This window comes from Neopsephotus bourkii, unplaced genomic scaffold (assembly GCF_033783945.1).
Source record: "Neopsephotus bourkii isolate Nb327-2 ecotype Australia unplaced genomic scaffold, CSIRO-AGI_Nbou_v1 NB_1120, whole genome shotgun sequence".
In the NCBI taxonomy this organism is placed as follows: Eukaryota; Metazoa; Chordata; class Aves; order Psittaciformes; family Psittacidae; genus Neopsephotus; species Neopsephotus bourkii.
In genome coordinates, this window is record NW_026901606.1 from 3,826,759 (window position 1) to 3,848,386 (window position 21,628).

Consider the following 21,628-nt stretch of genomic DNA (forward strand, 5'->3'; position numbering starts at 1 on the left):
TTAATGTGCTAAAAATAAACTTGTAATGAATAGGACCCTTTACAGCATCATTGAAGCTTATCTGTGGTAATTTGAGTAGCACTTACTTTGTCATGACTGAATGTGGAACAAATTGTGGAGAAGTATCTTTTGGAAATTAAAAGGTGAGGCTTATCCATTTTTTTGAGTACATTACAGTCACATAAAGGTTCTTAAAATATTCAATAGTGGGAATGACACTGAAGAACGTGGGTGTCAGTAAGCATAAGATCCTGTTGGGTTAGAGCAGTTCAATGCCTGTTTTGCTCTTGCAGTCCAGGCTACTCATCCTTCTTCTTTTGTTTGTTCCCCCCACCTCCCCTTTTCTCTTTTTCCTGTAGAGAGCCCTCTGCAGTTCTATGTGAATTATCCAAACAGCGGCAGTGTGTCTGCTTATGGCCCTGGCCTCATTTATGGGGTTGCAAATAAACCAGCAACTTTCACCATTGTCACAGAAGATGCAGGAGAGGGTAAGTCTGTTCTTTAAAGTCATTCTACCCTAAACTAGGAGCTTCTTGGAAGTTAGGTGCATCAACGTTAACTTGTGTTAGTCTGTCCAACTGTAAATCTCTGGTGTGATTCAGATGACTTGTGCAAATATCAGGTTGTAACTTGCAGTAAAAACTGTTCTACTACCTCTTCCTGATAGTATTTGATGTACCCTGTAGCACAAGGGTGCAAATGGTATGTTAAATTAAAAATAAACTGAAGGCAGCTTAGATATAGTGAATGTTGACTCACTGTTAGGTAAATCTAGCAGACTAAATAGAGCTTTGGTCTTAGTGGATTGGCTTGAGCTCATTTTACTGCCTTTCTTTGAAAACATGCATCTAAGCTGCATTTTCAGTACCAAGCACTGGATCTTCCTCTTTGGACCAAGTCTTTGGACTTGGTATACACAAAGATGTACAGAAGTGCTGTTCTCCTTGTTTCCTAGGTGGGCTGGACTTGGCTATTGAAGGACCTTCAAAAGCAGAGATCAGCTGCATTGATAACAAAGACGGGACATGCACAGTCACGTACCTGCCTACTCTACCTGGGAACTACAGCATCCTGGTCAAGTACAATGACAAACACATCCCAGGCAGTCCGTTCACGGCCAAGATCACAGGTATGAAGTTTAGACTTACGGAAGCATTTCATAATGAAAATTAACCTCTGATAGCATGAAAGACCTGGTTTGTGGCTGAAACGTGAAGTCCCCTGACTTGTTCTGCACTTAACTTCGTGATAATTTCTGACTCATTTCTCTTTATGTATTCAGATGATAACAGAAGACGGTCCCAGGTTAAGCTTGGTTCTGCTGCTGACTTTTTGCTGGACATCAATGAGACTGATCTCAGTCTCCTGACAGCTACCATTAAAGCCCCATCAGGTCGTGATGAGCCTTGTCTTCTGAAGAGGCTACCCAATAACCACATTGGTAAGCTCTGACAGTCATGATCTGAGAAGGTAGTATAGTAGCGTCTACTCCAGTTTACTTTGCTACATAAAGTGACTCACTTCCCTGCTCCTTCCCAGAAGAGCATTGTCAAACTAAGTGACTGAAGTTGTTTGGTACCATTGGCCAAAGACAGAAGAGTATGGAAAATGACTTCTTGTGTTAGCTTACAGGTAGTGATTGAAGTACTTTTTGTCAGCATATGTGAATGGCTTTGTGACCCAATTGAGAACAGTATGTCAACATGTATAAAGAGGGTGCTCTTTCAGTATTTCACTTCTTGGTGTGATTAAGGCATTTGAATCAAGTATAAATGCATAAAAAGTGAGTAAGTTTGTCACATTTCTCTGCTTTGTAGGAATCTCATTCATTCCACGAGAAGTGGGAGAACATCTGGTTACCATCAAGAAAAACGGGAGTCATGTACCAAACAGCCCTGTAACAATCATGGTGGTCCAATCTGAGATAGGAGATGCCAGACGAGCAAGAGTTTTTGGACGTGGTTTGGTAGAAGGACGAACCTTTGAAATGTGTGATTTCATTGTAGACACAAGAGATGCAGGTTAGTTCCATCACAAAGGGACTGTGAGATGCTATGGGAGATGTGTTAACCATGCATAGTCATTATTGCTAGTTATTAACTACAGGCATTGCTGTTAACTTCTAAAATGCTTTGTGTTGCCTTGGCTGACGTCTTCTGTTATAGCCAAAGCACTGTTACTGAGACACTGACGACAAAGCTTTTCTTTCATTTGATTGTGCTTGTTCTAGTGTCGTTGTGTACAGCAACAAGGAAATGAGGAAGATATTTCCCTTTTGGTTTAATGTGGAGCCTTGGCCACAGTCTTTCAAGCTAACTTTACACCATTAATTAAATGAAAGAGATATGCTCAGAGCATTTTAGGTGTTGAATCCATTCTTTAGTTTGAATATGCACTAAGGACTATGAAAATTTCGTTATGGTAACATGCAACTCCCATATGCCCACTGTGATGCAAACCTACTGGCTAGCTACTGCTATGGGTTTGGACTATTTTATGTCAAATTTATAATAGGACTATGGAAATCTGAGGCTAACTTAGCTGTATTGTAGGTTATGGTGGGATCTCACTGGCAGTTGAAGGACCCAGCAAGGTAGATATCCAAACTGAAGACCTAGAGGATGGAACTTGCAAAGTGTCCTATTTTCCAACTGTACCTGGCGTTTACATTGTGTCCACTAAATTTGCAGATGAACATATTCCAGGTAAGCAGAACTGTTGAGTACTTTTTGGTTAGTAGGCAAAAGCCTTACCTATCTGGCCAGCGCACTGGAGCTGCAGGTGGGCTGTGTGATCTGGCTTGGACCATAAGTCTCAAAGATTCAAGAAGGTCCTACCAGTACCCTCCACAAGCAGCAGCAATCCAAGTTCTGGTAACATGGATGTATTTCACTTGGACCTGACTGCTTCTGGCTCTAAAACTTCCCCTATGATCCACTACAATTCAGAGAAAGCTTTCACGCCTCCCCTTGATGCAGTGTGTAATGAGCAGAGGATGAATGACTTGCTGTGGTACTTACAGGCAGCCCATTTACTGTGAAGATAAGTGGTGAAGGAAGAGTTAAGGAGAGCATCACACGAACAAGACGGGCTCCATCTGTTGCAACAGTAGGAAGCATATGTGATCTGAACCTAAAAATTCCAGGTAACCAATGTCGTCATTCTCATAACCATAACTTACACTTGTATAGCTTGGGTGTATCTGAAGCAATAGAAATAGGAACTTCAGTGTTGTTAAGACATCCTCATATAAAGATAGTTGAAGAAAGAGACCCTGGTAGTGTGGTCTCTCTAAATGGTTAAAAATAAACATAAACTTGACTAGCATATACAGAAATAAGTATCAGGGAGGCCTTAATCTATTCTGTGTACAGGAGGCTGGAGAACAGCTTGCACAGCTCACCCTGTCTCCAGGGTTTTAAGATCATCTTGCTGGCTGATAAGTGTTAGTACTGCTGTGTGTCAAATGTAAATGATATAGGCCAGTCTTAGCTGGTTTAGGCAGTTTCTTCACCTGCCTCCATAACGCCTGCTGTAACTGGCCAGGCTTGCTGCTCAGCCACACACAGCATACAATCTAGCGCCTATGTGCCTCTTCTGTCGTTTGTACTGTGTGAGCTCAGGTCCTCCTTCCAAAAACAAAATACCAAACACATTTGTCACTTTCTAATCTGCATTTTTTTTTTATTCTCTTGTTAGAAATTGATTGTGGGGATATGACAGCCCAGGTAACTAGTCCCTCTGGGAGAAACTTTGATGCTGAAATTGTAGAAGCTGACAAAAACACCTATTGCGTCCGCTTTGTGCCACAAGAAATGGGAGTCCACACTGTGGATGTCAAATACAGAGGGCAGCCGGTGCCGGGCAGCCCTTTCCAGTTCACGGTGGGACCACTGGGTGAGGGAGGAGCCCATAAAGTGAGAGCTGGAGGCCCAGGGCTGGAGCGTGGAGAGACGGGTGTCCCAGGTGAGTCCTCTGCTTGCACTAGGGTCCAGTGCCGACCATGTGCAGGTCTGCAGCACAGTGCCTTGGTTTCTACTGACCTGTCTTCTGAAAGCTTAAGCAGAGGTCAGTGTAACACTGTAGGTTCACCCCAAGACAGGGAGAAATAATACTGCTGCGTCCTGCAGGCGGAGTCTGGAACAGAGAACAGTTTCTGTTTTGGAAACTGCTCTCACAGGATGGGCTTGAGGTTGTAAGGTGTGTTACATGGACAGACAGGCTAATTCAAGGCTAATAGGAGCCTCTTGGAGAAACTGCTAAGTGTTATCACCCAGGATGATGGGATGAGATACCTTTCCTCATACACATAAGTATGGGATGCTGCATGGTCTGTTAGGAAGGAGCTGCAGCCCAGAAGCAGCAAACTGACTCCTGTATGTGCTTGTGTGTTTCAACAGCCGAGTTCAGCATATGGACACGGGAAGCTGGAGCTGGAGGACTATCTATTGCTGTAGAAGGCCCAAGTAAAGCAGAAATTGCCTTTGAGGACCATAAAGATGGATCTTGTGGTGTGTCATACATAGTTCAAGAGCCAGGTACATGCCAAGACCAAGTCGTACTGAAATAACACTGAATGCTACTTTCAAAGAAACTAAGGACACTCCCTGTTTCTTTTCTCCCTTCAGGCAACTATGAAGTGTCCATAAAGTTCAACGATGAGCACATTCCTGAAAGCCCCTACCTGGTTCCTGTCATTGCCCCCTCCGATGATGCTCGTAGGCTCACTGTCACTAGTCTTCAGGTGAGACATAAGGAAACATCTCCAAAACTTACCACACAGGCTGATTGCGTCCTTGTTCTCCAAGACCAAAATGGTTGTCCCTTCTTCTTAATAATAGCCTTGCCCTGGCTGGTGCTTGTTTTAAAACTTAGCCTGCAGCCAGAGAGAGATTTTTGGCAGCTGGCCCCTTGGTAAGAGGCTGGTAGAGTTGGCCCAGCTCTAGCTAGCCGAAATAGGAAGGCAGAAGGCTCAACTGAGTGTAATACTTGGGAATTAGGAATAAGAGGCTCTAGAGAAAGCACTGGAGGATGTAAAACTTGTCTTCCACTCACATTAGCCAGGGGAGAACTGAAACATGAATGTGATTGTGCTGATACTGAGTTACTTGATTGGCACATTGACTGAGGAGCAGGGTTTCCGCAGGCAAATCAGTGCAGGGCTGCGTGACTGGAACGTAGCTGCAGCCTTGCTGGAGCATTTGAGTGGGCAGATGGAGGGGGACCCACTGTGAGCTCAGAGCACAGATTTGTGCTGGCTGAGGTCACGCAACCACAGTCGCAGCTCTGATGATTCATGAACAGTAGTGAATCTCAGAGTGAATCACAGCTTTGTAGTTGGTCTGGGCTCGTCTGTTAACCTCACCTTAACCTCACCATATCATTTTGGTATGTGTGTGGCTGCATACATTCAAATAAAAGTGACATTAAAGGCCTGACTTAAATATTTGAAGCCAGAACCTTGGATGTGAGACTGAGAATCTGTGTCTAAATATATGGTACGTCAGTTCTCATCAAGGGGGATAACCAATTAGTACTTAAGTTGTGGTGGTTTTTTGGATATATCCCAGCTGTGGTCCCCAGGAGTTTGTCTGGGCTGCAGGACTCCTTCAGCATGGCAGTGTAAATGAATCACAGCAGTCTGATCTGATAGTATCTCTTCTAACCAGGAGTTACAAGGGCGTTAATTAGTCACTGTGGTATTGATGTTTCTCTTGTGTTTCATTTAAAGACTCTTTGACAGGAATACTCGCTTCAATTGAGTCCTGGAGAGGCAAATAAAGCTGAGTATTCAGTAACAGAGCGCAGTGGGCAGCATCAGCTTTTGCTAAACCCGCATCAGGGACTTGCTTTATATATTGTACCTCAGTTCTACTCAGTTGCATTTATTTCCCTCTTCAGGATTTAGTTGAAAACAAAATCAGGTAAAGTATGTTAAGTGTAAAATATTACTCCTGGATAGCTGCAAGGGCTGCTCTGGTTGAGGACCATTGCATCACGGATGCTGAGCTGCCTTGCCTTCTGCCGATGACCTAACACACAGCAACATCTGGTTTCATGATTTAAATTGCTTTCTTATGTTAAGAAGTCTTGCGGTGGCGTTCTAAATGCAGCCTCTTGTGGCAAATATAAACATGCATATTACTCTTTCAGACAACTGAATTATCAGAGGTTTTCCCCTGAATGAATCTGGAATGAATGAACAAGCTGAAAAATGGAGCTATAGTTTAAACATCCTTTAAATCAAATGCCTGAATACCGCAGGCTGACTTCAGTGATAACGGGTGATTAGCGTCCTAAACCTGCCTCTGCCTGATTTGGCAGCGTTGTTGACTTCCCATACTAGTGTGTTGCCATGGGAAAAATCAGCCTAGCCAACATGAGTGACTGCTGAGTCAGCCACCCCCTGAGAGAGAGAGAGCTTCTGATCTGAGAGTAAAGACAAGTCACAGCTTTATGCCTTTTGTTGAAATTGAAAAAGAAAAAAAACTGTGCAAAAGTGGTTCTTTTCCTGCCACAAATCTTGTGCTGTCTGAAACGAGAAGTTTAGATTTGATAATCTGACTGTTGCATTCTCAGGAGTCTGGATTAAAAGTTAATCAGCCAGCATCCTTTGCTATAAGGCTGAACGGGGCAAAGGGCAAGATCGATGCCAAAGTCCACAGCCCCTCCGGAGCTGTAGAAGAGTGCCATGTGTCCGAGCTGGAGCCAGGTGAGCACGGCTTTACGTTGATTGAAGCAAACTGGGTGACCTCCAAAACACGCTCATGCCCTGTAGAGAGGGAGTTCAATCCCCTTGGCTTGCAAACAAGTGTACCCAAGGGACAAGGACCTGGCTTGGAGAATGACCTCATGCTGTCAAGAGTTGTTTGGTCAGGGTTATAGCTATGCTTTTCCTAGATAGCTCCTGAAAACGACTGAGGCCTAACTTGTGTAAGATACAGATATTTAAGTCTTGGCTTGCCAGCAAAGGTACGGTGATATTAATCATAGATGAAATAATACGTGGTTGTTGAGTTTAGCTAGGGAAGAAGTTTATTTTTCAAAGCTACGCTTCCATCTTTGACTAATAGTTTATTTTTAACTTGCACTCCTTCATACAAAAGGCCAAGGAAGCTAAACATAAGCAAACACTACAGAAAGCTCAGCACTGATTTCAGCAATGAGCTTTTCTATTTCTCTTGAAGCTTGAATGATTTATGGTCTGTGCTACAGACAGCAGCTGTCTGGCTGGGGAAGACCAGTCCCTTCTCTGGGTTAGGGAGCAATCAAAAATGTTAAATATCAGCAAATTGCTAACTGACTTTATTAAATAAAGGTGTGGTGTCTGTGGAGTCAGAGAAGCCAGTGGTAAGATTTGGCCTTCTCTTACCAGCTGCTTTGCTTCTCTGCACTGCTCCCTTGCCCGCTGACAGATTGGGCTGTGATTAAGCTGTCATGTTTAGTGCACATGTGAGGCAAATAACACTAAAACTCACCCTGCAGACTAGATGACAGCTGAGATCAGGTCCTGGTAGACAAGGTGAAAATGCAACCCGTGACACCTCTTGTGATAAATACAGTGTTTTCCTACTTACGTATGATCTTAGCAGCTTGTGTTGCTGAGTTGTCTTAAGGTGAGACCAAAATATGTCAAAGCACTACAGAAGCCTTGCTTGGGTTGCTACCCAGCCCTGCACTGGTTTAATTGCTGTTTCATGGTTCTCCCTGCTGTATGCTCTCTTGCAGATAAGTACGCTGTTCGGTTCATCCCCCATGAGAACGGCATCCACTCGATCGATGTTAAGTTCAATGGGAGCCACGTTGTGGGCAGCCCTTTCAAAGTGCGTGTTGGGGAGCCCGGCCAGGCGGGCAACCCCGCGCTCGTCACGGCATATGGGGCCGGCCTGGAGAGCGGTACCACAGGTAATCCTGCTTCTACAGCTTGAGCCAGACCTGTTGGCTCTTGGATGTTGAGAGAGGCAGAACCTCTTCCTAGGCATGTACATGACTTTCCCTGCTAAGGCAGCTGAACTAACTAACACACATTCTCTGCTGACCTGGGCGTAGGCTAATTTTGCTTTCCCGCATGCTCCTCAAGTCTTATAACCATCAGTTGGTGAGTCTGCAGGTTATGCTAAGACATAACAAACTTAAAACCTCTAAACCAGCAACTACAGCATGAGTTCACTTGAACTGGTTAGCAGCTGAGCTACAACTCTGCTGGTTAGCTCAGCTCCATGTAAGTGCTCTCAAGGTGCTCTGGCTCCCTTCCACGCATGAACATGAACAGCAAAGGCTGGAGGCTTTTGTGGATGTAGATACTGAGTTGGCTGTCTAGCTGAAGGAGTTTTGTTTAACTTGCATACCCCTGTTACTTAAATGGGTGCAAGGCTGTACCCAGTTAACTCTTCTTCAGTGCTTGCATCTCTAAGGAATTTCAAGGTAAATGTTATTTGACGTGTAAACTCCAGGGAGTATGGTGTATTGTTCTGTTTGTAGTGTGCTACACGTGCTTCAGATGCAGTGTGAATGCTGACTCTTCTTGGAAATCTGACACTTACCTGCTGTGGCTGCCCTATCTAATAGTTCTCAACTCAAGAATGTAGGGTTTAGGGTTTGGTGGGTTTTTTTCTTATTGATATGATTTACTGCCTTAGTAAGAAAGTATGAAAACATTCCAGGATGTGCAGTTTGGTTTATTTAATTCTGTGCTCTATTAGGCCACACACAGGTGAACAGCAGAGTAAAACTGCTAGTTTTTTACCTTTTGATAGGCAAGGTGATAGCTCGTTCCTTTTACCCTATCTATTGATGTCTTTTGTGGATCCCATTTCATACCTTTTTGCTTCCCTGGGGGGAAGAAATGTAACTGCTGCAGTTCTTTAGTCAAAGCTTCTGCTGTTCTGGAGAAACCAAGCAGTTGGTTTTGGAAACAGGCAGCTATACTGTGTAAAAATAAAGATATTCTAGCCTGTGCTGCTTTAATAGGTGGAAACAAAAGCACTCATTAATACTAGCCACTGATGCATCAGGGACAGGGCAATTTTTCTTCATCTATAAAAGTGCTCGTGGTTGTTTGTTTTTAATCTAAATAGACTTTAACTTCAGCAAAGTTACTGTGTGCCCCCTTGTTGAGTCCTGGCGGCTGCCAAAAGCTCAGTGCCCTGGGAGCTGCTGTGCAGCAGTTTCTGAACAATGATCTAGTGTAGAGGTTTCAATAGCCGGTGGCTGAGCACCTGAAACATCCCCGCAGGAGGGGTGCACGTCTGCAGCCTCCAACAAAGCAGGCCTTCATCTGGGGCACAGGGAAAGAGCAGTGACTTGGGAGCAAGGAGTCTTCAGTGAGGAGCTGCGTGAAGCTTGCTGGCTTTGGAAATCAATCTTCCTCTGGTTGAGCAGCGCATGTTGCCTCACAGGCAGCACCAGTGAGATTTACTGTAAAGCCCTGGAAGATGGTACAGTCGTCTGTGGGAGCTGGGTTCTTTCAGCGTTGTGACACAGCAGCCTCTTGTGTGGAGGAGAGGCTAGAAACTTCTCCCTAGTTCACCACCACGCCTGCATGCCTCAGTTGCGTGCATGAACTTTCCCATAAGCATCCTGGTTTTGCCTGAGCTCGAGCACTTATTCCTCCTTAGCAGTGTCTCATACAGCAGTCCAAAGATCATAAATATTTGAAGCCAGAGTTCGACAGTAAATTATTTGGGGGCTGAAAGTCTTGCTTAATTTTTTCTTGTGTTGCTGGCATTGTGTCATTGGCTTAGTATTAGCAGCAATAATTCAGCTGTGTTAACCAGATGCTGTAATTAAACAAGCTTTTGTTTCCACAAACTGCTTGGAGTACTGCTGCCAAGCAGTTCAAACACCCGTCTCCTCCAGGAGATCTCCTGTCCCTTGTCTCTCTTGCTTTCTTGTGGGCTCTCCACTGCTGATTTACAGCCCAGGCAGTGAGATGGCTCTGAGTTTTCCCAAGCTTAGCCTTGCAGGAGGCTGTCTGTATTGGCGCAGGCTCCAACACCCAGCAGAAAAGCTCTTGTTCTCAGAGTTTTCTCTGCAATCCAGTCTTTTGATTCCAAATTACTTCCATTTTGTCCCTGAAGGGCTCTCATGACCCGTTCTCCCACACAGTCACGTAACAGGAGCAGAGGAGGGAGCTGAGTGCTGGTGGGGAGGCTGCTGGGGTTCAGAGCCCCATGTGAGGATGCTGGGGGTGTGTGTGTGCTGTCCTTCCCTATGTGCAGGCTTGTCTTGTACTGAACTGCCCATCCCTATGTAATAACTGAGGCTGCTTGTGTAACCTTGGGTGTGAGGAAGAGTGTGTCTTACTGTGCTACATCTTTCTAGGATTGCAGTCGGAGTTTTTCATTAACACGACCAAGGCTGGTCCAGGTACCCTGTCTGTTACAATTGAAGGGCCATCAAAGGTGAAAATGGACTGCCAGGAAACTCCAGAAGGGTACAAAGTCATGTACACACCCATGGCTCCAGGAAACTATTTAATTGGAGTTAAATATGGTGGACCTAACCACATAGTGGGCAGCCCCTTCAAGGCAAAGGTTACAGGTAAAAAGCTAACTGGTGTTTACTGTGTGCCTGAAGTAGTTTGTGTCATTGAGCAAACATGTCCCTCTGAGGTAGTGAGGCATTCAGGTCTAGATGCCCAAAAGCATGAGAAGAGAAACATTTCTCTCCATCACCTCCAAAGCCTAGATGAGGGATCTCAGGAGAGGCTACAGGAGCATTAGCCACAGAGCTTGCTAGCTTGACTTAGTGGAATGCTGCAAATGTTTCGTGGGGGAATATGAAATCCTGACCTAGCACTAGGATGTTGCATTGGTAGCAGGAAAATATGACGTATTTACCCCTTTCCCCTCCCCAAAGCCTGAACCCTCGTCACCTGCAGCATAGGTGATGTCCCTCTTGGTCTCATTTTGGTGCAGGTGTCACCTAAGCAAAGGTCAGTAATGTCTGAGAGGCTTTTAGATGATGTGAGGAAGGCTGTTTTAGGAAGCTATTTCTCTCTCCAGCGCTAAGTGCTGGCTAGAGTTTACCTCTACTGCTGCCCCTGAGCTAGTGAGCCCTCTCCTGGTTGCTGTGGTGCAGTGATGTTCTTGGGAGTGGATGGCAGGGTCTGCACCTCTCTGGGCTGGGACATGCTCTGCTTTCAAAATGGGTTGTTGCAAAATTTGCACCTGCTTTTCTGCCAACTCGAGTCATTTTTGGCATTTGGTGATTGGAGCACAATTAACTCTTCTTCAGCAGCCAGCTTTGCTTAATACATCTTGAAGATCCTGTGGTCCTTTAACCGCTCAAGGGCTCTGGGATGGGGTTGTTGCCAGTGTTGCTCGAAGATGTTGGCTTAAAAATTGAATAGGGAAGTAGCTCCTCTCCAAAAAAATGCATTTTGGATGCAGAATGTGTGCTAGTCATTAGGAGGGTTTTGAAACCTCCTTGTAAATGCCTTTCAGATGGGGTGAATCTGATTATCTGAAACCTTTTCTGTTTCCAGGACAGCGACTGGTTAGCCCAGGCAGTGCTAATGAAACTTCTTCCATCCTGGTAGAGTCAGTTACAAGGTCATCAACTGAAACTTGCTATAGCGCCATTCCCAAATCCACCTCGGATGCTAGCAAAGTGGTTTCTCGGGGAGCAGGACTCTCAAAGGCTTTTGTGGGTCAGAAAAGCTCCTTCTCTGTGGACTGCAGCAAAGCAGGTATGAGTATAGGAACCAGATGGGACTTTCTGTTTGCCTAAATCAATTTGCAGAGTTAAAATTCAGAGCTCGAGAGGATGATTTGGTTCTAAAGAAAAACTCTAAATGCTACATGGTGCTCACCAAATCGGTCCTGATATAGAAGCTGTAAAGATGCCAGTTTGTTTCCACATGGCTTTATCTGAGCCAGGTGCACCTGAAAGAAACCGCAGGGTTATGGCATGAGAACAAACAGGTTGCTGAACTTGAGCAGCCCTCCTGGTGCATTGTAGCATGTGATGCGAGGTGTTCCCGTCAGCCTTGAGAGCTGATCGTTATCCTCTGGGAGCATTGCGGTGGTAGGATTACAGACCAGCCGTGTTCACTGGTCTCTGCTATTAACTTCTAACCAAGTACTTGACCAACAGTGCCTGCTCGTTTTCACGAGCACTGTTAATGTCTCCTGTGCTCTAGTTAGTTAGTGGTAGCCTCTCAGGTCTTGCAAAACGCACAAATGAACCCTTGCCTCTATAGGTTGAAGGCTTTTATAAATGAAATTCCTTCTTATACCAAATTACTTTAACCATACCTCAGACTGCCACTCTGTGAATTAAAACAACAAAATCCTTGTGTTATGGGGCTAATAAATTATGGTACAACCATGCTTGTTTATTTAGGCTTAGCAATGCTAACAGTCTGTTATTGTGCTGTAGGTTCAAATATGTTGTTAGTTGGCGTCCACGGGCCTACAATACCATGTGAAGAGGTATCCATCAAGCATTTGGGCAGCCATCAGTACAACGTAACGTATGTCGTCAAGGAAAGGGGTGACTATGTTCTGGCGGTGAAGTGGGGTGACGAGCACATCCCTGGGAGTCCTTTCCACGTCACTGTTCCTTAAACTCGCTGGGCGTCGGAATCGATCTTTGTTTGCAGTTCAGATGTAGGGTTATACTGGGTGCAGTCCTGTTGCAAAATGCGGTATCTAGATACACACGGCTCACATTTCAATGCAGTCAGATGTAAACTCTGTAACTTCATTTTTTTACAAGCATTTCACTTCTATCCTACTTACCAACCTAATGTCAATCTATTTAATGTCCTCCTCAAATTGTATTTTGGCAGTACTGTCTGGGTCACTGTTAATGTTTGGAGAATCGTGGATAAATAGACACTAATTTCCCTTGCGGATGTTAAAGACTTTAGATGTTAATCAAAAACTGGAATTTGTCTTTGTAATTGGATACCTTAACTACTGATTTTATTTGACTGGAGACTTTACATTTTAGTTATGGAATATGACTTGGGCTGTCCCCAGTTCAAATTCTTTTCTGTAAAGAAATGAGGTAAAACTGGTACTATAATGGGTGCCTTTGTATACTTGATCAATTTTAACGCTTAACATGATAAAAAGCTACTAAAAGTGGCTTTACCACTCAAAATGTTTCTGAAAATGCTTTGCTAATGGTTTACATTTAGGAAAAGTTTATCTTTTATAGCAAACCAAAAGCAGACTGAAAAAGACTTCCTGGAAGCTTTCAGCCTTTCTAAACATCGTACGCTTTGTAAATCTAGACAGGTAGCTTGATGCGGTTTTTAATTCGCTTGGGATTCTGCTGAGATTTCTGTGACTTTACAGCTAACTCCCCACACTCTTTTTGATTCATTTTAAGAACAACTCCTGGGTTGGCTGGGTTAAATAAAGGCCCTGGAGGCTGCGGACCAAGCAAGTAGCTGAGATAGTGCAAAGAAGCCAGCCTGGGGATGGGACCCCAAATCTGTAGCTGGGTACGGGGCAGGAGGGAGGGGGGGTGTATGAACTTACCAATCACAGCAATACCAGTCAACAAACTCGCCTTTGGTGCAAGTTGTTTTATTGTATCTCAGTCCAGGGACATGCCTGAAGCACACTCATCTCTCCTAAAATCCTCCTTGCACCACAAAAGGCTGAGGGATGGGGAAAGAAAACTTCCTTATTAATTTGTCTGTCTGTCCTGGATTACTCCATGCTATTTTCCGAGCCCATATCTGAGTTGCTGTCAGCTGCTGGGTCTTTAGTAAACTCTCCAACCAAGCTTTAACTCTGCAATTAGGAGAAGGTAGGATTTGTTGAGAACCTGTTGAAACGTCACTCTCTGACCCTAGGGGGAAGTTCATGCTTACTGTTCTGTAGTTATGTGTGGATGCACTACTCTCCAGCACAGTCATTGGGAAAATAAAGGAAGGTTGGGTTTTTTTTACTGTGCTTTTTTTGTGCCTTAATGTGAAATGCTCACTACATTGTAAACTAGGAAGTAAAAACAAAATAAACTGGAATAAAATGCAGGATTGTAAAATTGTATCTTATAACTTATTAAATAGAAATGTTTGCTTCATTAAAATGTGCATGTTAAAACCAACGTTGGATTCTTTTCATATGTAGTCAGTAAAGCTCAAACTACAGCAGGCAGCAGCTTCAGGCAGCCCAAATAACCCCATGGCCGTGAGCTGTGCAGGTAGCTGGGCATAACCTGCTGTCGGTCTGATCCTGGGGCACTGCTGGCACTCACCGGCTCCTCAGGCTCCCCATGGTTGTTTGCAGAAGGTGTTTCCCAGCAGGATGCTGTACCTGGAGCTGGCTGGCTCCGGCACAGGGCCATGGAAACCAGCAGATGTTTTCCCAAACATGGTCCTGCTGGAAACCCTGCTGAAACCTGAGACACAGCGGTTACCAAAGGCTCCCCTGCCTCGGGTTTATCAGATTATTTCCTTTTTATAGTTAGCTGTGTTTCATTAGCTGTGTGCTATGTCAGCCTGAACCTCCCGTTTCATGTTGTTAAACAAAACAAACCCCAAACAACTGGCTACAGCTGTTGGGTTGAGTAAACCCCGAGAGTCTCGTGCCTCTGTAATTCCTAATTCCCAATAAGACTGGTCTTGTCTGGCGGCCTCTTGCCTGTTACCAGTTGGCACCTTGGTCTAATCATGAACTGAAGTTAATGGGAGCTGACTGTGAAGCTGATGGACTCTGTTACCTTGTCTGAGGCTGCCACCAGCAAAAGCTAAGCTCTGCTTCAAGCAAGCAGTTCTGCATTGCCTGGGCACTGACAACTGAGGGATGGCCACAACAATGGACTTGCTAAGGGCAGCAAGCATAGGGTGGTGTTGATGACAAGAGGTTTTGGCGCAGCATGGTTGTATTGATCTTCTTTGGCAACAAGGTCCAGCCAACTCCACCAGCTCTGGCAGCTGAAGACTGACTTTCTGTTGGGCACAAAGTGGTGGTTTGGGGGGAATTGTGCTGTGCATTTGGTCTTTGGCACCTTGGCAAGGGTTTTCATTTGCAGTTCCCACCTTACCAGGCAGCTCTGGGGCTGGGGTATCACAGTACCTGGTTACTGGTGTGCCAGTGCCTCTTGCTCAGTAGACTTGGAGTGGTATGAGGTGCACTTCATTATTCATGGAGGACTGGCATGGGTTTTTTGTCTTTAGCTGTGGAAGTGTTCTTTTCTGCTGGTTTGGTTAAAATTAAGTCCTTGCTTCCATCTGTTTCTGATGGCTGTCGCTGGCCAGCAGTATTTTGTATATTTGGGTGTTGCTCAGAACTGAGAATTGCATTTCGTGTTGTGCAGCTCTATTACAGAAATGCAATCAGGAGCATCCACCACTTCTAATCAGTGCTTGGGGGCTCCTGGGGAGAAGTGAGGTGGTTAACAGCCCCACAGTGTACTTAAACCTGCTGACAGCACAGCCCTTGCTTTCTGCACCACGCACAAATGTGAATGGATGCCTTTTGTTTTACTGTGCCTCATGCGGAAGATGCAAGAGACCTCGTGTTAGCTGGGGGAGGCAGCTTGTTACAGGCCCAGCTCTGTCAAGCGCTAACAGTGGTAAAGGTCCCGGTTTGCTGTAGGTGTCCATGCTGGACACAAAGCTGCCTTCTGCAGGGCTGCAGTGCCTGGCTGTGCATCATCCTGGGGGGAGAACCGTGGGCATGGGCACATCAGCTGGTCCCAGGCTGCAGCACGTGCTTTTAACATTCCCAGCTCTGTCCTTTGCCCCAGCATTGCCCTGGCAGCACAGGGTTCACTTTTCAAAGCAGCCTCAGCCTTTCTGAAATATGGTATTATTGAGTGCAGCTCCTTGAATAGGCACCAGGTGCTATTTCTGCTCAGCTGCTTGCCTCAGGCAAGGGCAAAGGTGATCCATCCAGGGCCCACCAGGCACTTGTCATCTACTTCAACGTTTGCACACCAGTAAATGGCTCTCATGCCATTTGACACCTGGCGTATTATTCTTCTTGCACTATAATAAAACCTTGGAGAGTATTGTTTGGGGTGCAGCACCAAGCGCCTTGCTTTATTAATGGGCTAAATCACATTCTCTGTGACGTGTGCTGGTGGCCTCATTGCAGCTTGGGCATATGGTGACCAATGGGGCTACCAATGGGGTGCGTGGGCAGAAGGGAGCTGATGGAACCTTCTTGTCCTTTCTAGTATTAGTATAAGGGATTATCTTAATAAACTAAAGATATGTATCTTCACCAGTTATTAGAACTTTAAGTTATTTCAAATTAATTATTTAATTATTATAATAATATATATATAGAGAGAGATAAAAGGTAAACCAGTATACTTAATTTTTCTTGTGGTTACTGCAGCAGTTGAGTCTCCAATCCATGCCAGGCCTGGGGCTTTGCAGAGTACTTTGTGTGTCCAGAATAGATTCCCTTCAACCACCAAAAAGCACTGAGCTGCTCTGATGTTTATCTGGTGTATTAGCAATGTGGGTTGTGGGGCTGTTGCTTAGCAGGACTCTGGGTTTGGTCAGATTATGCAAACCCTGTAATTAGTTTTCCCTCTAATTGTCTGTGGAAAGTGAGATTGTGAAGTTTCCAGTCCAGAACCTGCTTTTCTCTCTGCTCAGTTTTAGCTCCTAAATGTATTGGTTTAAACTGGTTTGATTGTATTTTCAGCAGTTTTTTACCCCACCCTGGGATGCATTTGCAGCCCAGACAATGCACCTTTCTTACTTAAAAATAACAAAAAGGAAACAGACTGCGTATTAATCACATTTAAAAGCCTGTCCAAAGCGGTTACATATAAACCAACATCACTTGACAGAAACTGGGATGGAGCTGCATGAAACTGCTAATTCAGGGAACGGCACAATGCATTTTACACAGTGATTTTTATTCATTTGAAGAAAGACTCTTTCCAAAGCATTTGTTGCTATGACAGTTGGCTGTGCCGCTCTCTCCCATGGGCCAAACCAAACTGGTTGCCCAGTTTGGCCTCTGCCAGGTCAGGGAGAGCTCTGGACGCGTTGGCATGCAGGGATGGGGTCTTGAAAAGCTGTTGTCAGCATCCCCAGGTTTTCATTCTGTCCTCTGTGCCAGGTGGGCTCGAGGGTCTTATTTCTCTTTTTCCTTATTCTATACATCTCCTGTCTGCATCTGCAGTAGCAGAAAGGAGTGTGTGAAGTTCTACTGCCAGCAGCAGTGGTGCAGGACATGCACTGAAGCACCCAACCATATTGCTGTGGGCTAGGAGCAAACCCTCCTGGTACCCACACTTTCAGCATCAAACTTCCCAACTCCCGAAAGCAAATGTCTATTTTAAACTATATGCTTTCCCTCTGTTACAGTAATGTAGAGAAATTCCCATCCCACCGTGATGTGCCACGTCTTCATGGCTCCATCTGAGCTGGAGAGGAAGCAGCAGGATGGGTACAGCACTCTGCAGCCTGCAGCAATGGTTCATATTCAGCAGGTCCCGCTTGCAGAAGGTTATCAAAACAGCCCCGCTGCCAGCTCTCCCTCCTGTGTGGGGCTGTTTCTCCAGGGCCTCCTGGGAAATGGTTTTAAATGGTGTGTTGGAATTTCTCAGACTTTCAGAGTTAATTTTCATGGTTGTGGGTTTATATTGCACACTTAGAAAAAACAGTGTCACTAGATCAGGCTGGATTTATAGCTCGTGTCGCTATTAATTTGACCGTGATTTAAAGCAAATTCTTTATGTAACATAAAAGAAAGGGTAATATATGTGATTTAAAAGAAAGTAATAGGTAAAATCTGGTTTAGCAGGACCCAGAGGTATGTTTGACAGCTCTTTCCTGTGATGAACTGCTTTCTGCAGGACCTTGGTACTGCAAATATTTACATCCACGCTTAGCTGGAAGCCTGTGAATCCTTCAAGCCCCATGGAAGAGCTGCCCTTGCTGTGAGGGTATTTCTTTCTGACAGTGATGTCTTGCTAAGGTATGCTTTTTGGGGGGTGGGATTTTGCATCTGGATTCATTGAAAATGGCTGGGGTCAGGCCCTTCTCCCAGCTGAGATGCACAGAAAGCGGCCACGTCTCAAAGGCCAGCATTTGCAGAGCTTTCCAGGGAAGGTTTCTGGCTCCTATGGAGCCAATATGGAAATTAATTCCTATAAATCTGTCTCCCAGCTAGCAGCAAATACCCTGCAAATGCTGACAGCTGAGGCACTCTATTTAAAATGGCCCATGAAGTGTTTAACCTTAGTTTTCACACCGGCTAGAAAACGGGGCTGCATAGAAAGTGCGTTCATAGTGGTGTACCAGGTGATAGTGGAGAGGTGGTGGTGCTTAACCCTCAGGATGGCAGAGAGGAACATGGGCTGAACCTGGCTCCAGGGGTTGCAGAAAGAACCCCTGATCCACACTGCTGTTTCCCCCAGCACCAGAAAAGGGGACCTGTGGCACTGGGACCGAACCAGCCACCCTGTTGGAGGGGTATCAAGGGACACCAAGGAGTCCCGTTGAGTGGATGTGTCCCATAACCTGCAGGCACCTGGTCCTGGGAGCTGCTGCCCACAAGCAGGGCAGTCTTGTAAAGGTCATTGCAACGTGTTTCCCAGTTAAATAACTGGGGGCAATGAAAAACAGGCTTGGAGCCAGAGAAAGGTGCTGGTTTTTGTTGTAAAACCCATTTAGAGGCACAGTGAGAGTAGGGACACTTTGGGGTCAGCTGCAGGCCAGCTCTCAACAGTGAATAGAAAAGGTCTGTACAGAGGCACGCACAGGAATGCAGGTCTATGAGCTCCCAGCTATGAAGAAATCGTGTTTCTTTGCCACAGCTGGGTTTGCTGGCTTTGGCATCAGGGCTAAATGCCGTGGGGACACCTCTGGATACAGGGATTTAGAGCGATGCCACCAGAGGGTGCCCTAATAATATTTAATGCATGCAAGGCTCCTCAGGGGGGTAGCCTGGGGGAAAAACCTGCCTTATCCTGAGCAAGGGGCTGGCAGAGGGTGTGGAAATGCTTTTAATGGCCCAAAGGTGGAGAAAAAATACCGTGACTTTTCAAACGGTTTTCCTTCTGAATCAGGGCAGGAAGAAGATGACTGCTGCCTTCACCTGCTCCTCCCCACCTCCTTGGCTTGCTTGGCAGAGAAAAACCCCACCACAGACCACTGTGCTACATGGAAACTGGGAACAAGCTCCATGGGTGCCATGTGAGTGCTGCCCATGAAGCCCTTGCTCCACGCTTTGTCCTTTTCTGCAGTGGATGCTCTATCAGTGAGTGGCCAAGTGCAGCCTGGGGCACAGAGCTGCTTGCCATCACCCCTCCAGATTCAAGGGAGGCATGAAACAGCCAGGCTTGGACCAACTGCTGGTTTCAGTAGTCCCACGCTGGTAGGCTCCTTGATTTTCATGTCTGATATTGCTATTGGTGCTATTGGCCCTGCTGTGTGATAGTGCAACCTGGCATTTCTTGGGGATGCAGCTCAATTGCTGGCTGCACATCTGCCTGTGGCTGCACATCTGTACACATGTACATCCGTATGTTCAGACAGAGTGCATACTTGTCCCAGCCCAAACCCCATCAGTGGTGGCTTTGGTACCTACTGCTGTTGGCCCATCACCCTCACTGCTGGGAAGCAGTGGGAGCTTTGGAGCATGTTGAGGCTTCAATTGCTTATGTCTGTGTGTATTCATACAGTTATACTTTCAGGAAAGTGAAACAAACATAGATGCAAACCCAAAGAAGAGAGGTTGTGCTGCACAGGGGCAGATCTGTTCCAAAGGGCTTAAGAGCCAGGGGCACTTGCTGTGATGCTGAGAGGGGACAGTCCCTGGTCCTAATGACCCCTGTTCCTCTGTGCAGTTCATTAAACAGCACATCCCAGCATGTTTGATGATTGTTTATATGCAGTTTATTTAATATTCCCCTAATGTTGGGTGTTCAATCACAGTGCATGCTCCATTGGTCTGTGTTTGAGATATACAGGCCCCAAATGAACAAGCCAGGTGGGACCCTGTGGGGTTTTACACCAGCTCTCCTGTGTCCTCATTGCTGCCGGTCCCTAAAAGGAGGCAAAGGGAGGTATGTAGAGACTTGCCCAGGGCCAAAGGGTCTCTCATTCTGTGACACAGGCAGAGAGATGTCAAAGCCCACCAGGGTCAGTGGGGAGCAGTGTCAAGGCCAGGAGGAAGACACGAACCCTGTTCAGATGAGTCCTAGGTGCAGATGGATAAACCTAGCCCGTGAGGTGATGGAGGCTATGAGGAAATGGCAGTCTTGCTGCAGGCTGCTGCTCTGCGTTCCTGGGGGCTTCTCTGTCAAGGGACTCACTCCCCCAAGGACAGCAAAACCCATATTGTGTGGGTTTGTGCAGGGTGAGGGGCGGCCTTGGCTCTGTCCCAGTGCAGGGCAGCAGGGACCTCCCGTGGGGCTAGGAGGTGGTCTTGTGGGATGGGAACTGAGGATGCTTCTGGCATCAGGCACTGGAGAAGGGCTTCCCAAGGACCCAAACCTGATGGACTGGGGGATCTTAGCACTTTCTGTTCAGTTGAACGCTATCTGCTCTGTGTTCTCACCTGGCCAGGGATGCTGTGGAGGAAACAGAGTTCAGCTTCTGAAGAGCCTCTTTGTTCCTCTCCCAGCCATGATCTGAGACCTGGCTTGCGTGAGACAAAGTTTGTCCAGGCCATTTCAGATTCCCAGTGTAAAACTTCTGTTTGACAATAAACAAAGCTCAAGAAACCTCATTCACTGAAAGACAAACTTTGGTCTGGCTGCAGAATACATCGAGGCTCCTGCAACTTAGAAACCCCTTTGCAGCTGGGACAGCCGGGTAATGATCCCCGGGTGGGGAAAATCTAGAGACAACATGGACCGTTAAACATTTTGGGATGTAATTACACTATTGCCTAGTGAATGTATGGAGTAAACAGAGGAATATCAATAGAGCGTGTTTTATTCCTTTGTGCACTGCTCCTTTCTGCAAGCCAAGGAAAAGTAGGGATTTATGGGTGACTAAGACAAGCTCTTGCAGGGGGGTTGGACTAGATGATCTTTTGAGGTCCTTTCCAACCCTTGGGATTCTGTGATTCTGTGACTTAGATTGATTTCAGCCTTCACATGAACCATCGCTGCTGTCAGCCAATGGCATTCCTATAGAAATCCCAATGCAAGTATGTGTTCTAAATCAGACTCTTTCCTTTTGCTTTGACTAGAGTGTAACTGAGGGAGCTTATGTAATGCTGTATCGTTTCAAGATTAATTGCTACTGAAAGTTGAAGGATTTCTTGTCTGCCTTGCACACACACTCCCCAGCCCCCTCGGGATAATCTTATTTTTATTTAGTTCTTCCCTAAATTCCTTCTCCCCAGACAGTGAGTTTCACAAAGGCCAAGCTGCTTTCCTCCCCTAAAAGCCCAACTCATTTGCTAGCCCTTCCTGCCCCATCAGCAGGCAAACTGGGGGGTGCTGAATGAAGAGATGAGTATTTGCCTCTACTAACAGTTGGATTATTCCCACTTTTCAGATGCCATCTGTATGGCAGGGTTTGGTTTGCACTAACTCCAGCCTGTGGGCTGAGCTGAGAAAACAGATTGCTGCACCACTATGTTAAATAATCACCATTAGAGACTGGTTCATCAGACAACTTCAGGCTGCCGTGGAGGTTTGGGGGGGTTGGGAAGGAGATATGCAATTCACGTGCACATGA

The 21,628-nt window shown here is 45.8% G+C and overlaps 1 protein-coding gene across 3 annotated transcripts in view; it reads left to right on the forward strand.

The window, feature by feature from the left end:
* Positions 1–14,070, forward strand: part of FLNB (filamin B) — a 71,413-nt gene extending 57,343 nt beyond the window's left edge. For 2 of the 3 annotated variants that reach the window (XM_061362438.1, XM_061362439.1), the window contains 14 exons: positions 360–488; positions 956–1,129; positions 1,283–1,441; positions 1,818–2,021; positions 2,553–2,705; positions 3,023–3,145; positions 3,700–3,966; positions 4,401–4,538; positions 4,629–4,744; positions 6,580–6,712; positions 7,729–7,905; positions 10,324–10,542; positions 11,489–11,692; positions 12,385–14,070. In XM_061362438.1, the coding sequence (XP_061218422.1) occupies positions 360–488; positions 956–1,129; positions 1,283–1,441; positions 1,818–2,021; positions 2,553–2,705; positions 3,023–3,145; positions 3,700–3,966; positions 4,401–4,538; positions 4,629–4,744; positions 6,580–6,712; positions 7,729–7,905; positions 10,324–10,542; positions 11,489–11,692; positions 12,385–12,572 (2,384 nt within the window). In that variant the 3' untranslated portion in view covers positions 12,573–14,070. The remainder of the gene's footprint in view (positions 1–359; positions 489–955; positions 1,130–1,282; positions 1,442–1,817; positions 2,022–2,552; positions 2,706–3,022; positions 3,146–3,699; positions 3,967–4,400; positions 4,539–4,628; positions 4,745–6,579; positions 6,713–7,728; positions 7,906–10,323; positions 10,543–11,488; positions 11,693–12,384) is intronic. The other variant, XM_061362440.1, reaches the window with a different exon arrangement.
* Positions 14,071–21,628: the final 7,558 nt, after the last annotated feature.